The sequence below is a fragment of the Xenopus laevis genome, chromosome 4L (genome assembly GCF_017654675.1).
Source record: "Xenopus laevis strain J_2021 chromosome 4L, Xenopus_laevis_v10.1, whole genome shotgun sequence".
Classification (NCBI taxonomy): Eukaryota; Metazoa; Chordata; class Amphibia; order Anura; family Pipidae; genus Xenopus; species Xenopus laevis.
The window spans coordinates 152,573,307-152,587,234 of record NC_054377.1 but is presented as its reverse complement, the minus strand read 5'-3'; the positions used below and the strand labels follow the sequence as shown (position 1 = coordinate 152,587,234).

General features: G+C 45.1%; 1 protein-coding gene across 1 annotated transcript in view; it reads right to left on the bottom strand.

Moving 5' to 3' along the window:
• susd3.L (sushi domain containing 3 L homeolog) overlaps nucleotides 1-1,083 on the bottom strand; it is a 35,008-nt gene extending 33,925 nt beyond the window's left edge. Inside the window, exon 1 of the mRNA XM_018240400.2 lies at nucleotides 599-1,083. Coding sequence (XP_018095889.1) covers nucleotides 599-683 — 85 coding nt within the window. The 5' untranslated portion in view covers nucleotides 684-1,083. The remainder of the gene's footprint in view (nucleotides 1-598) is intronic.
• Between the last annotated feature and the right edge of the window lie 12,845 nt (nucleotides 1,084-13,928).

Sequence of the window (13,928 nt, the reverse complement as noted above, 5' to 3'; positions counted from 1 at the left end):
TGAGGCAACCTCTGAAAACGAACCGCCGCGTGTGATTAGCGCCGGTGTTTTTTAATTTTAAGCCGGCGCAGAGTCAGGGAAGGCGTTTGGGAAGATTGGTCGCCGCAAAGACGAGGCGATTAGTCGTCAGGCGACCAAATCTCCCCAAAACGCCCAGTGTGGACTTACCCTTACAGAGCATTTGTTTTATAGATGGGGTCAGTGACCCCCATTTGAAAGCTGGAAAGACTCAGAAGAATAAGGCGAATAATTGAAAAACTATAAAAATAAATAATGAAGACCAATTGAAAAGTTGCTTGCAGTTAACCATTGTGTTACCTACTAAAAGTTAATGGAAAGGTTTAACCCAGACTAGGGAGCAGGGGGCACAAATAAAGGGCCCCCAGAGCCTTGGGGGGGGGTAAGACAATATTAAGAGGGGGGAAAAGCTTTCACACAGGGAAGGGTTAAAATAAGTCACAAGTTTTTAAAGGACTGTCCCCTTAAATCTGCATTTAACCCTTTATTGGGATGAAAGATCCCTGGGGCACTGTCCTGTTAGGACTTTGGATATTGTCCCCCCCAGGCAAATGTCGGCGACCCCCGCATATGGTTGTACCTGATCTGTTGTACAAGTTGTCTCTCCCCTCTGACAGCAGGACGGTGAGACTCGGGTCTAATACAGAGGCAGTGACCGGCTCCATAGTCACAAACGCCCCAAATCGCTGGTCGCTCAGCGGCAGCAGCTCAGGGAGATGAGACTGTAGGAAGGTCCGTGTTCTGATCCGTTAATGTCAGTCCTCCTCCTCCTCCTGCTGCTGGATGTACAATGTGTGGCCCCGCTCTGCCCCCGCTGTCGCATCATCTGGAGGAGAATTGGGCGCAAGTGAAACAGTCGCGAAGTCTGAGCCGCTCAAACCTGAACTGATTCTGCTGCTGCGGGAAAACTGCTCCACTGCGCCCTCTGCCGCCCCCAGCGGCTACTGCACCCGCGTCTCGTCTGACTCTCACTGATTAAAGGAGCAGTAACACCAAACAATCAGAAGTGGAGGGACAATCCCACAGCAGAAATCTTCCACTTTATTTTATTATTGCTTTATCTTATTATTCCTCAATAAAACTATTTACTGCTTTGGATTTGTCCTGTATCCCAACTTTTCTTTTCTTCTGGCTGATTCATTTGGGGTGTCCACACAGGATCCCCCCCCAGGATAAGACACAAAGTATCTTTACTGGTGAGTAGTTATTGTATTCCTGTCAGTATATATATATATATATAGATATATATAATACACAAAAACCATGAATAACTTGTAAATGATATCCTTATAAACGGTGAGTTCTGATGTCATTTCTGTCACATGACTCACTGAAACTTGTGTATTATATTAAATAAAGTACCCCCTGTTACAGAATATGAGGATATTAGAAGTTACCAGTGTCGGACTGGCCCACCGGGATACCAGGAAAAGTCCCGGTGGTCCCAGGTGTCAGGGGGCCTTCACTGCTAAACATTTGGCCTATTTCATGGCCATTCCCTATTTCTATGAGAACAAAGAGGCTAAATAGGTGGAATAATAGATTATAGTATGTAAAGAAAATAGACTAGGAGAATAGGGGTTGAGTGAGGAGAAAAAGAATAATAGTACTGAGAGTGGCCCCTGGTCTAAAATTAATTTGGTGGGCCCCTGGTCAAAGGTTTTTGGGTGGCCCCTGGTGTCCCAGTCCGACACTGGAACTTACCTCGGAGCTCCATGACTCTGGCTTTCAGCCTCATGGAACTCCACTGTAACTTATAATATCCTTATATTTTACAAGAGGGGGTACTTTATTCCTATAAATAAGATGCTGTGTACAAACTAGAGAGTCCACATTCCATAAGCTCCATAGAATACAATGGGTTTAGCTCTTACCAAAGAGACAGATGTCATTTATGGCTCCCAAATCTAGAATGTAACATTTATTATATTTATTAACAGTTATTGCCAGGAGACAGCTCCCTGGAAGGTGGGGGTTGGACTCATGTTAAATCATTTCACTTTATGGTGTTACCGGCCCTTTAAAATAGTTGCAGGTGGGATGAGGCTGAGGATTTTGTTTATTAGGATCGGGGCTTCATTCTGGGAATGTTCTATTAGTTACCCAGGGAAAGTAACCCCCACATTCTGATTTGCACAGGAAGGAGGGGAGGGGGAGTCAGTGATTTTACAACTCGGGACCTAAATAACTGCCCCCCCCCCGTGCTATAAATAAGACAAGAAAGTCACATCACTAACATTACTTATTCCTATGGATCAGGTCTAATTTCTAAATCTCCTGGAACTGGATGAGACAACTGACTGGATCCTGGATTTAGGGAATGATGATGGATCTCTAGTATCTCTATGCTGGATCTCTAGTATCTCTATACTGGATCTCTAGTATCTCTATACTAGATCTCTAGTATCTCTATACTGGATCTCTAGTATCTCTATACTGTACCTCTAGTATCTCTATACTGTATCTCTAGTATCTCTATACTGTACCTCTAGTATCTCTATACTGTATCTCTAGTATCTCTATACTGTATCTCTAGTATCTCTATACTGTACCTCTAGTATCTCTATACTGTACCTCTAGTATCTCTATATTGGATCTCTAGTATCTCTATACAGGATCTCTAGTATCTCTATATTGGATCTCTAGTATCTCTATACTGGATCTCTATACTGGATCTCTAGTATCTCTATACTGGATCTCTAGTATCTCTATATTGGATCTCTAGTATCTCTATACTGGATCTCTAGTATCTCTATACTGGATCTCTAGTATCTCTATATTGGATCTCTAGTATCTCTATACTGGATCTCTAGTATCTCTATATTGGATCTCTAGTATCTCTATACTGGATCTCTAGTATCTCTATACTGGATCTCTATACTGGATCTCTAGTATCTCTATACTGGATCTCTAGTATCTCTATACTGGATCTCTAGTATCTCTATACTGAATCTCTATACTGGATCTCTAGTATCTCTATACTGGATCTCTAGTATCTCTATACTGGATCTCTAGTATCTCTATACTGGATCTCAAGCAGCTACTGGGTCTGCCTTTTCCTGCCCATGTATCACCAGTGCCCGGCTCTGCTCTGTACCCTCCCCGATGCCCCAGGGTAAATATAAACAAATACAAATTGTCTCTTATAGGCAAAGACCCCCCCCCCACCCCATTGTATAAGAAGACTGGAGGGGGAGGGGCAACAAAGAGCAGTGACACTTGGGAAGTCTGTGACCCCCGGAGCAGAGGTTTGACCTTTACTATGGAGACAGGACAAAGGGCTCAATTGTGCCCCCAGTTGTTATTGGCCCCCCTGTAACTAATAAAGTCGCCAATAACACGGAGCATGTGGTGTCACCTATTGACTCTCATGTGATTCATCTGGGGGTGAGGGGTTAATTCTGACCTGCAATGAAATAATAAGGGAGGGCACTTACCTGCTTATATCACTCACACTTACACACACTCAGTTACACTCACACACTCACACTTAGACTCACACACATACACTCACACAGACACTCACACAGACACTCACACAGACACTCACACTGACAGACACTTACACTCAAACTTACACTCACACTCTCACACACATACCTCCCAACATTTTGGAAGTAAAAAGAGGGACAAAAATGTTTTTTCCGCACGTAGCGCAGCATTTTTTTGACCACACCCCTTTCTGTGGCCACACCCCCCTAATTATCATGTTTGTTTTACAAAATTTGGCAGGTTATGAAAGTTTGAAAATATTTCTCCTTATCTAAACTGTGTTTTTGTGTCTCAAAATTGTTACAAAGTATCTTATTTGCACCTGTTAGCTGTTCTGGGCTCTCTGCTAAAAGCCAATTAAGTGAGAAACTTTGTTTCTTTTTCTGGCTGTTCAGTGCAGAGAAAAGAGGGACTTCCCAGTACAAATGAGGGACTGCGGGTTGAGCTGTCAAAAGAGGGACTGTCCCTCCGAAAAAGGGACAGTTGGGAGGTATGCACACAGACACTCACACTGACACTGACACATACTCACATCCACTCACACTCACACACAGACAAGCTGATAGACTGGGGGAGGAGTTGGCATGGGGTTGTCACCTTTTCTGGAAATAAATACCAGCCTTCCTATATTCTTGTCATTTTCCCAATTAATAACATTGGGATCAGCCTTATTTTTACCGACCAGATGGCAACGCTAGTGAGGGGTAAGAGTCTCCCTCAGCTCTGAGACCCACATTAATATCTGTATTATACAACTGACACACACACTCACACACACACTGACACACACACTGACACACACTGACACACACTGACACACACTGACACACACACTGACACACACACTGACACACACACTGACACACACACTGACACATACTGACACACACACTGACACACACACTGACACACACTGACACACACACTGACACATACTGACACATACTGACACACACTGACACACACACTGACACATACTGACACACACTGACACACACTGACACACACTGACACACACACTGACACACACACTGACACACACACTGACACATACTGACACATACTGACACTCACTGACACACACACTGACACATACTGACACACACTGACACACACACTGACACATACTGACACACACTGACACACACACTGACACATACTGACACACACACTGACACACACTGACACACACACTGACACACACTGACACATACTGACACACACTGACACACACTGACACACACACTGACACACACACTGACACATACTGACACACACTGACACACACTGACACACACACTGACACACACACTGACACACACACTGACACACACACTGACACACACTGACACACACACTCACACACACACTGACACACACTCACACACACTGACACACACACTGACACACACTGACACACACTGACACACACTGACACACACACTGACACACACTGACACACACACTGACACAGCCAATGATACAGGAACCTTCAGTGTTGGAAACTCATCTGATGCCCCTCCCCCACTGATACCTCCCAGGCCTGGATTTGCCAATCAGACACAACAAGACCAAACCCCCCTGGATGGATCTTCCACCCCCCACACTCCCCTGCCCGTTACTGTTGCTGCAGAAACCACAAGTATTTTACTTTTACTTTCCCCCAAATCACAGCCTGTAATTCACCTGTATAGAAAGTGAACCTCCCATGAGATCAGGACATGAAGGATATTGTGATTGAGTCGCAACTGATTTGTGGATATTGCGCTGGGGCATCTCTGTGCCCTGTATGTGCCACTGAGTATTTATCATTTTCTACTGAGCAGTATCTGCTGCAATGTCTATGTCAGTCCTAAACCCAATACTCACCTCTACCCATCCACTCATATATATACATATATACAGTGTGATCCTGAAATACAGTCCTGAAACTTCCAGCTAGAGAGTCAGTTAGGGATTTAGAACATGATCATTTCTGGCTGTCAATTGTATCTAAAGAACCCCTTCCTATGTTGATGGTGAGATCTCCTTTCCTCCCCACCAATGAATCACTCATTCCCCCTCTCTTGGTAGGGAATCCCATAACCTGACTGTCCTTACAGTAAAGAACCCCTTCCTATGCTGATGGTGAGATCTCCTTTCCTCCCCACCAATGAATCACTCATTCCCCCTCTCTTGGTAGGGAATCCCATAACCTGACTGTCCTTACAGTAAAGAACCCCTTCCTATGCTGATGGTGAGATCTCCTTCCCTCCCCACCAATGAATCACTCATTCCCCCTCTCTTGGTAGGGAATCCCATAACCTGACTGTCCTTACAGTAAAGAACCCCTTCCTATGCTGATGGTGAGATCTCCTTTCCTCCCCACCAATGAATCACTCATTCCCTCTCTCTTGGTAGGGAACCCCATAACCTGACTGTCCTTACAGAAAAAGAACCCCTTCCTATGTTGATGGTGAGATCTCCTTTCCTCCCCACCAATGAATCACTCATTCCCCCTCTCTTGGTAGGGAATCCCATAACCTGACTGTCCTTATAGAAAAAGAACCCCTTCGTATGCTGATGGTGAGATCTCCTTTCCTCCCACCAATGAATCACTCATTCCCCTCTCTTGGTAGGGAATCCTATAACCTGACTGTCCTTACAGTAAAGAACCCCTTCCTATGCTGATGGTGAGATCTCCTTTCCTCCCCACCAATGAATCACTCATTCCCCCTCTCTTGGTAGGGAATCCCATAACCTGACTGTCCTTACAGTAAAGATCCCCTTCCTATGCTGATGGTGAGATCTCCTTTCCTCCCCACCAATGAATCACTCATTCCCCTCTCTTGGTAGGGAATCCTATAACCTGACTGTCCTTACAGTAAAGAACCCCTTCCTATGCTGATGGTGAGATCTGCTTTCCTCCCCACCAATGAATCACTCATTCCCCCTCTCTTGGTAGGGAATCCCATAACCTGACTGTCCTTACAGTAAAGAACCCCTTCCTATGCTGATGGTGAGATCTCCTTTCCTCCCCACCAATGAATCACTCATTCCCCCTCTCTTGGTAGGGAACCCCATAACCTGACTGTCCTTACAGTAAAGAACCCCTTCCTATGCTGATGGTGAGATCTTCTTTCCTCCCCACCAATGAATCACTCATTCCCTCTCTCTTGGTAGGGAATCCCATAACCTGACTGTCCTTACAGTAAAGAACCCCTTCCTATTCTGATGGTGAGATCTCCTTTCCTCCCCACCAATGAATCACTCATTCCCCCTCTCTTGGTAGGGAATCCCATAACCTGACTGTCCTTACAGTAAAGAACCCCTTCCTATGTTGATGGTGAGATCTCCTTTCCTCCCCAGCAATGAATCACTCATTCCCCCTCTCTTGGTAGGGAATCCCATAACCTGACTGTCCTTATAGAAAAAGAACCCCTTCGTATGCTGATGGTGAGATCTCCTTTCCTCCCACCAATGAATCACTCATTCCCCTCTCTTGGTAGGGAATCCTATAACCTGACTGTCCTTACAGTAAAGAACCCCTTCCTATGCTGATGGTGAGATCTCCTTTCCTCCCCACCAATGAATCACTCATTCCCCCTCTCTTGGTAGGGAATCCCATAACCTGACTGTCCTTACAGTAAAGAAACCCTTCCTATGCTGATTGTGAAATCTCCTTTCCTCCCCACCAATGAATCACTCATTCCCCCTCTCTTGGTAGGGAATCCCATAACCTGACTGTCCTTACAGAAAAAGAACCCCTTCTTATGCTGATGGTGAGATCTCCTTTCCTCCCCACCAATGAATCACTCATTCCCCTCTCTTGGTAGGGAATCCTATAACCTGACTGTCCTTACAGTAATGAACCCCTTCCTATGCTGATGGTGAGATCTCCTTTCCTCCCCACCAATGAATCACTCATTTCCCCTCTCTTGGTAGGGAATCCCATAACCTGACTGTCCTTACAGTAAAGAACCCCTTCCTATGCTGATGGTGAGATCTCCTTTCCTCCCCACCAATGAATCACTCATTCCCCCTCTCTTGGTAGGGAACCCCATAACCTGACTGTCCTTACAGTAAAGAACCCCTTCCTATGCTGATGGTGAGATCTTCTTTCCTCCCCACCAATGAATCACTCATTCCCTCTCTCTTGGTAGGGAATCCCTTAACCTGACTGTCCTTACAGTAAAGAACCCCTTCCTATTCTGATGGTGAGATCTCCTTTCCTCCCCACCAATGAATCACTCAATTGTCAATAAACCCATAGTTATTGTAACGTTTGTTTAAACTTTGTAAAATACTTTCTGCCCTATATCTAGGGGCACCTTGAACTTTTAATTGTATTTAAAGCACATTCACATTATACATGGACATTTACTTGATGCTAAAGTATCTCTGCCCTGATTATTATTAATAGATCCATATAAAGTAATTCCATGAATTTCCTTAAAGAATTGTAATATCATATTAACCAGCTACAAGTCACTGAGTGTGATCTTCTCTGTCTCCTTGTCGCCCAAATCCCAAAAGTGTAAAGATAATTACAAAGAATTTAGCCAATCACTGGGAACCACTGGCTGACACGGGGGAAATATCCCAAGTCTGTAATTGGTGCGTATTAATTGTACAGTTCCCATTAACTATTCCACAACCAGAAACACTGATATAGTCTCACAACTCTGAAAAAAAGCCAAGTTTCTATTTCTGATGTAACATTCACTCAACTTCCGGAAACAGAATTCCATCCCAGGAAACAGGTTCTGATGATGATGTTACAACTATACCTGCTATCCCCACTGTTACTATAGGCACCATCTCTCCCTACTATACCTGCTATCCCACAGTCACACTCCCTTCCCAGAGACTATTATCCACTGTTACTATAGGCACCATCTCTCCCTACTATACCTGCTATCCCACAGTCACACTCCCTTCCCAGAGACTATTATCCACTGTTAATATAGACACATCTCTCCCTACTATACCTGCTATCCCACAGTCACACTCCCTTCCCAGAGACTATTATCCACTGTTACTATAGGCACCATATCTCCCTACTATACCTGTTATCCCACAGTCATACTCCCTTCCCAGAAACTATTATCCACTGTTACTATAGACACCATCTCTCCCTACTATACCTGCTATCCCACAGTCACACTCCCTTCCCAGAGACTATTATCCACTGTTACTATAGACACATCTCTCCCTACTATACCTGCTATCCCACAGTCACACTCCCTTCCCAGAGACTATTACCCACTGTTACTATAGACACCATCTCTCCCTACTATACCTGCTATCCCACAGTCACACTCCCTTCCCAGAGACTATTATCCACTGTTACTATAGACACATCTCTCCCTACTATACCTGCTATCCCACAGTCACACTCCCTTCCCAGAGACTATTATCCACTGTTACTATAGACACCATCTCTCCCTACTATACCTGCTATCCCACAGTCACACTCCCTTCCCAGAGACTATTATCCACTGTTACTATAGACACCATCTCTCCCTACTATACCTGCTATCCCACAGTCACACTCCCTTCCCAGAGACTATTATCCACTGTTACTATAGACACCATCTCTCCCTACTATACCTGCTATCCCACAGTCACACTCCCTTCCCAGAGACTATTATCCACTGTTACTATAGACACCATCTCTCCCTACTATACCTGCTATCCCACAGTCACACTCCCTTCCCAGAGACTATTATCCACTGTTACTATAGACACCATCTCTCCCTACTATACCTGTTATCCCACAGTCACACTCCCTTCCCAGAGACTATTATCCACTGTTACTATAGACACCATCTCTCCCTACTATACCTGTTATCCCACAGTCACACTCCCTTCCCAGAGATTATTATCCACTGTTACTATAGGCACCATCTCTCCCTACTATACCTGCTATCCCACAGTCACACTCCCTTCCCAGAGACTATTATCCACTGTTACTATAGGCACCATCTCTCCCTACCATACCTGCTATCCCACAGTCACACTCCCTTCCCAGAGATTATTATCCACTGTTACTATAGGCACCATCTCTCCCTACTATACCTGCTATCCCACAGTCACACTCCCTTCCCAGAGATTATTATCCACTGTTACTATAGGCACCATCTCTCCCTACTATACCTGCTATCCCACAGTCACACTCCCTTCCCAGAGACTATTATCCACTGTTACTATAGACACCATCTCTCCCTACTATACCTGCTATCCCACAGTCACACTCCCTTCTCAGAGATTATTATGCCACTGTTACTATAGACACCATCTCTCCCTACTATACCTGTTATCCCACAGTCTCACTCCCTTCCCAGAGACTATTATCCACTGTTACTATAGACACCATCTCTCCCTACTATACCTGCTATCCCACAGTCACACTCCCTTCCCAGAGACTATTATCCACTGTTACTATAGGCACCATCTCTCCCTACTATACCTGCTATCCCACAGTCACACTCCCTTCCCAGAGACTATTATCCACTGTTACTATAGGCACCATCTCTCCCTACTATACCTGTTATCCCACAGTCTCACTCCCTTCCCAGAGACTATTATCCACTGTTACTATAGACACCATCTCTCCCTACTATACCTGTTATCCCACAGTCACACTCCCTTCCCAGAGATTATTATCCACTGTTACTATAGGCACCATCTCTCCCTACTATACCTGCTATCCCACAGTCACACTCCCTTCCCAGAGACTATTATCCACTGTTACTATAGACACCATCTCTCCCTACTATACCTGCTATCCCACAGTCACACTCCCTTCCCAGAGACTACTATCCACTGTTACTATAGACACCATCTCTCCCTACTATACCTGCTATCCCACAGTCACACTCCCTTCCCAGAGACTATTATCCACTGTTACTATAGACACCATCTCTCCCTACTATACCTGTTATCCCACAGTCTCATTCCCTTCCCAGAGACTACTATCCACTGTTACTATAGACACCATCTCTCCCTACTATACCTGCTATCCCACAGTCACACTCCCTTCTCAGAGATTATTATCCCACTGTTACTATAGACACCATCTCTCCCTACTATACCTGCTATCCCACAGTCACACTCCCTTCCCAGAGACTATTATCCACTGTTACTATAGACACCATCTCTCCCTACTATACCTGCTATCCCACAGTCACAATCCCTTCCCAGAGACTATTATCCACTGTTACTATAGGCACCATCTCTCCCTACTATACCTGCTATCCCACAGTCACACTCCCTTCCCAGAGACTATTATCCACTGTTACTATAGGCACCATCTCTCCCTACTATACCTGCTATCCCACAGTCACACTCCCTTCCCAGAGACTATTATCCACTGTTACTATAGACACCATCTCTCCCTACTATACCTGCTATCCCACAGTCACACTCCCTTCCCAGAGACTATTATCCACTGTTACTATAGACACCATCTCTCCCTACTATACCTGCTATCCCACAGTCACACTCCCTTCCCAGAGACTATTATCCACTGTTACTATAGGCACCATCTCTCCCTACTATACCTGCTATCCCACAGTCACACTCCCTTCCCAGAGACTATTATCCACTGTTACTATAGACACCATCTCTCCTTACCATACCTGCTATCCCACAGTCACACTCCCTTCCCAGAGACTATTATCCACTGTTACTATAGACACCATCTCTCCCTACTATACCTGCTATCCCACAGTCACACTCCCTTCCCAGAGACTATTATCCACTGTTACTATAGACACCATCTCTCCTTACTATACCTGCTATCCCACAGTCACACTCCCTTCCCAGAGACTATTATCCACTGTTACTATAGACACCATCTCTCCTTACTATACCTGCTATCCCACAGTCACACTCCCTTCCCAGAGACTATTATCCACTGTTACTATAGGCACCATCTCTCCCTACTATACCTGCTATCCCACAGTCACACTCCCTTCCCAGAGACTATTATCCACTGTTACTATAGGCACATCTCTCCCTACTATACCTGCTATCCCACAGTCACACTCCCTTCCCAGAGACTATTATCCACTGTTACTATAGACACCATCTCTCCCTACTATACCTGCTATCCCACAGTCACACTCCCTTCCCAGAGACTATTATCCCACTGTTACTATAGACACCATCTCTCCCTACTATACCTGCTATCCCACAGTCACACTCCCTTCCCAGAGACTATTATCCACTGTTACTATAGACACCATCTCTCCCTACTATACCTGCTATCCCACAGTCACACTCCCTTCCCAGAGACTATTATCCACTGTTACTATAGACACCATCTCTCCTTACTATACCTGCTATCCCACAGTCACACTCCCTTCCCAGAGACTATTATCCACTGTTACTATAGACACCATCTCTCCCTACTATACCTGCTATCCCACAGTCACACTCCCTTCTCAGAGATTATTATCCCACTGTTACTATAGACACCATCTCTCCCTACTATACCTGTTATCCCACAGTCTCACTCCCTTCCCAGAGACTATCATCCACTGTTACTATAGACACCATCTCTCCCTACTATACCTGCTATCCCACAGTCACACTCCCTTCCCAGAGACTATTATCCACTGTTACTATAGGCACCATCTCTCCCTACTATACCTGCTATCCCACAGTCACACTCCCTTCCCAGAGACTATTATCCACTGTTACTATAGGCACCATCTCTCCCTACTATACCTGTTATCCCACAGTCTCACTCCCTTCCCAGAGACTATTATCCACTGTTACTATAGACACCATCTCTCCCTACTATACCTGTTATCCCACAGTCACACTCCCTTCAGAGAGACTATTATCCACTGTTACTATAGACACCATCTCTCCCTACTATACCTGCTATCCCACAGTCACACTCCCTTCCCAGAGATTATTATCCACTGTTACTATAGGCACCATCTCTCCCTACTATACCTGTTATCCCACAGTCTCATTCCCTTCCCAGAGACTACTATCCACTGTTACTATAGACACCATCTCTCCCTACTATACCTGCTATCCCACAGTCACACTCCCTTCTCAGAGATTATTATCCACTGTTACTATAGACACCATCTCTCCCTACTATACCTGCTATCTCACAGTCACACTCCCTTCCCAGAGACTATTATCCACTGTTACTATAGGCACCATCTCTCCCTACTATACCTGCTATCCCACAGTCACACTCCCTTCCCAGAGACTATTATCCACTGTTACTATAGGCACCATCTCTCCCTACTATACCTGCTATCCCACAGTCACACTCCCTTCCCAGAGACTATTATCCACTGTTACTATAGACACCATCTCTCCTTACTATACCTGCTATCCCACAGTCACACTCCCTTCCCAGAGACTATTATCCACTGTTACTATAGACACCATCTCTCCCTACTATACCTGCTATCCCACAGTCACACTCCCTTCCCAGAGACTATTATCCACTGTTACTATAGACACCATCTCTCCTTACTATACCTGCTATCCCACAGTCACACTCCCTTCCCAGAGACTATTATCCACTGTTACTATAGACACCATCTCTCCTTACTATACCTGCTATCCCACAGTCACACTCCCTTCCCAGAGACTATTATCCACTGTTACTATAGGCACCATCTCTCCCTACTATACCTGCTATCCCACAGTCACACTCCCTTCCCAGAGACTATTATCCACTGTTACTATAGGCACATCTCTCCCTACTATACCTGCTATCCCACAGTCACACTCCCTTCCCAGAGACTATTATCCACTGTTACTATAGACACCATCTCTCCCTACTATACCTGCTATCCCACAGTCACACTCCCTTCCCAGAGACTATTATCCCACTGTTACTATAGACACCATCTCTCCCTACTATACCTGCTATCCCACAGTCACACTCCCTTCCCAGAGACTATTATCCACTGTTACTATAGACACCATCTCTCCCTACTATACCTGCTATCCCACAGTCACACTCCCTTCCCAGAGACTATTATCCACTGTTACTATAGACACCATCTCTCCTTACTATACCTGCTATCCCACAGTCACACTCCCTTCCCAGAGACTATTATCCACTGTTACTATAGACACCATCTCTCCCTACTATACCTGCTATCCCACAGTCACACTCCCTTCTCAGAGATTATTATCCCACTGTTACTATAGACACCATCTCTCCCTACTATACCTGTTATCCCACAGTCTCACTCCCTTCCCAGAGACTATCATCCACTGTTACTATAGACACCATCTCTCCCTACTATACCTGCTATCCCACAGTCACACTCCCTTCCCAGAGACTATTATCCACTGTTACTATAGGCACCATCTCTCCCTACTATACCTGCTATCCCACAGTCACACTCCCTTCCCAGAGACTATTATCCACTGTTACTATAGGCACCATC